Source organism: Cucurbita pepo, unplaced genomic scaffold, assembly GCF_002806865.2.
Source record: "Cucurbita pepo subsp. pepo cultivar mu-cu-16 unplaced genomic scaffold, ASM280686v2 Cp4.1_scaffold006080, whole genome shotgun sequence".
NCBI lineage: Eukaryota > Viridiplantae > Streptophyta > Magnoliopsida > Cucurbitales > Cucurbitaceae > Cucurbita > Cucurbita pepo.
The window spans coordinates 1-618 of NW_019652038.1; the positions used below are offsets into that span (position 1 = coordinate 1).

The 618-nt window shown below is 50.3% G+C and overlaps 1 protein-coding gene across 1 annotated transcript; it reads left to right on the forward strand.

The window, feature by feature from the left end:
* Positions 1-145: 145 nt before the first annotated feature.
* LOC111787152 lies at positions 146-612 on the forward strand (the record flags this gene model as incomplete). The annotated part of the gene is made up of 1 exon (XM_023667269.1): positions 146-612. A coding segment is annotated over exon 1 (366 nt), but the record flags the coding sequence as incomplete, so codon positions are not given.
* Between the last annotated feature and the right edge of the window lie 6 nt (positions 613-618).

A 618-nucleotide genomic window follows, 5' to 3' on the forward strand; every position in this document is an offset into this window, starting at 1 on the left:
ATTCGGTAATGTGCTATGTAATCATAACACAAGAATGGACCATGCCCTATTATTTTGGTAATGAATATCACATTTTTAATGCAACCTTCCAATGTCCGTGAAGCCTCTTAAATACTTGCTTCAAACGGTGAGACATCTCCAACGGCTCAACCCTAGCGGTGGTTCTCACATGGAAAAATACCATACGTACATTCATAATTTAAATAATTTCCAAACGATTCTTCCTCCTCCCATCTCTAGGAATCCATGGAAGCTCTGTGGAATTTAGAAGACAAATGGAAGCTCTCAACGCAACAAGCCTTCATTCTCTTAACGTGCACGGCTTTCGCCGTCCTAGGGTTTTGCGCGGCGGCGTGGGCGAAACAGAGGAAGTGCGAGAAGACAGAGCGCCGACAGACGAAGGCGGTGGAGAGGTGGTGGTGGAAGGGGGCAGCGGATACGCGGAAGGTGAGCGGCGGCGGAGAGACGCCGGTGCGGCTGTTGGGCGGCGAAGGGGAAGGGGAAGATTTCGGAAGCCGGAATTCGACGGCGGCGGTGTGGCAACGGCCGATTTTAATGGGGGAAAAGTGTGAGATGCTGAAATACAGTGGGCTTATTCTGTACGACGAAAGGGGAAGA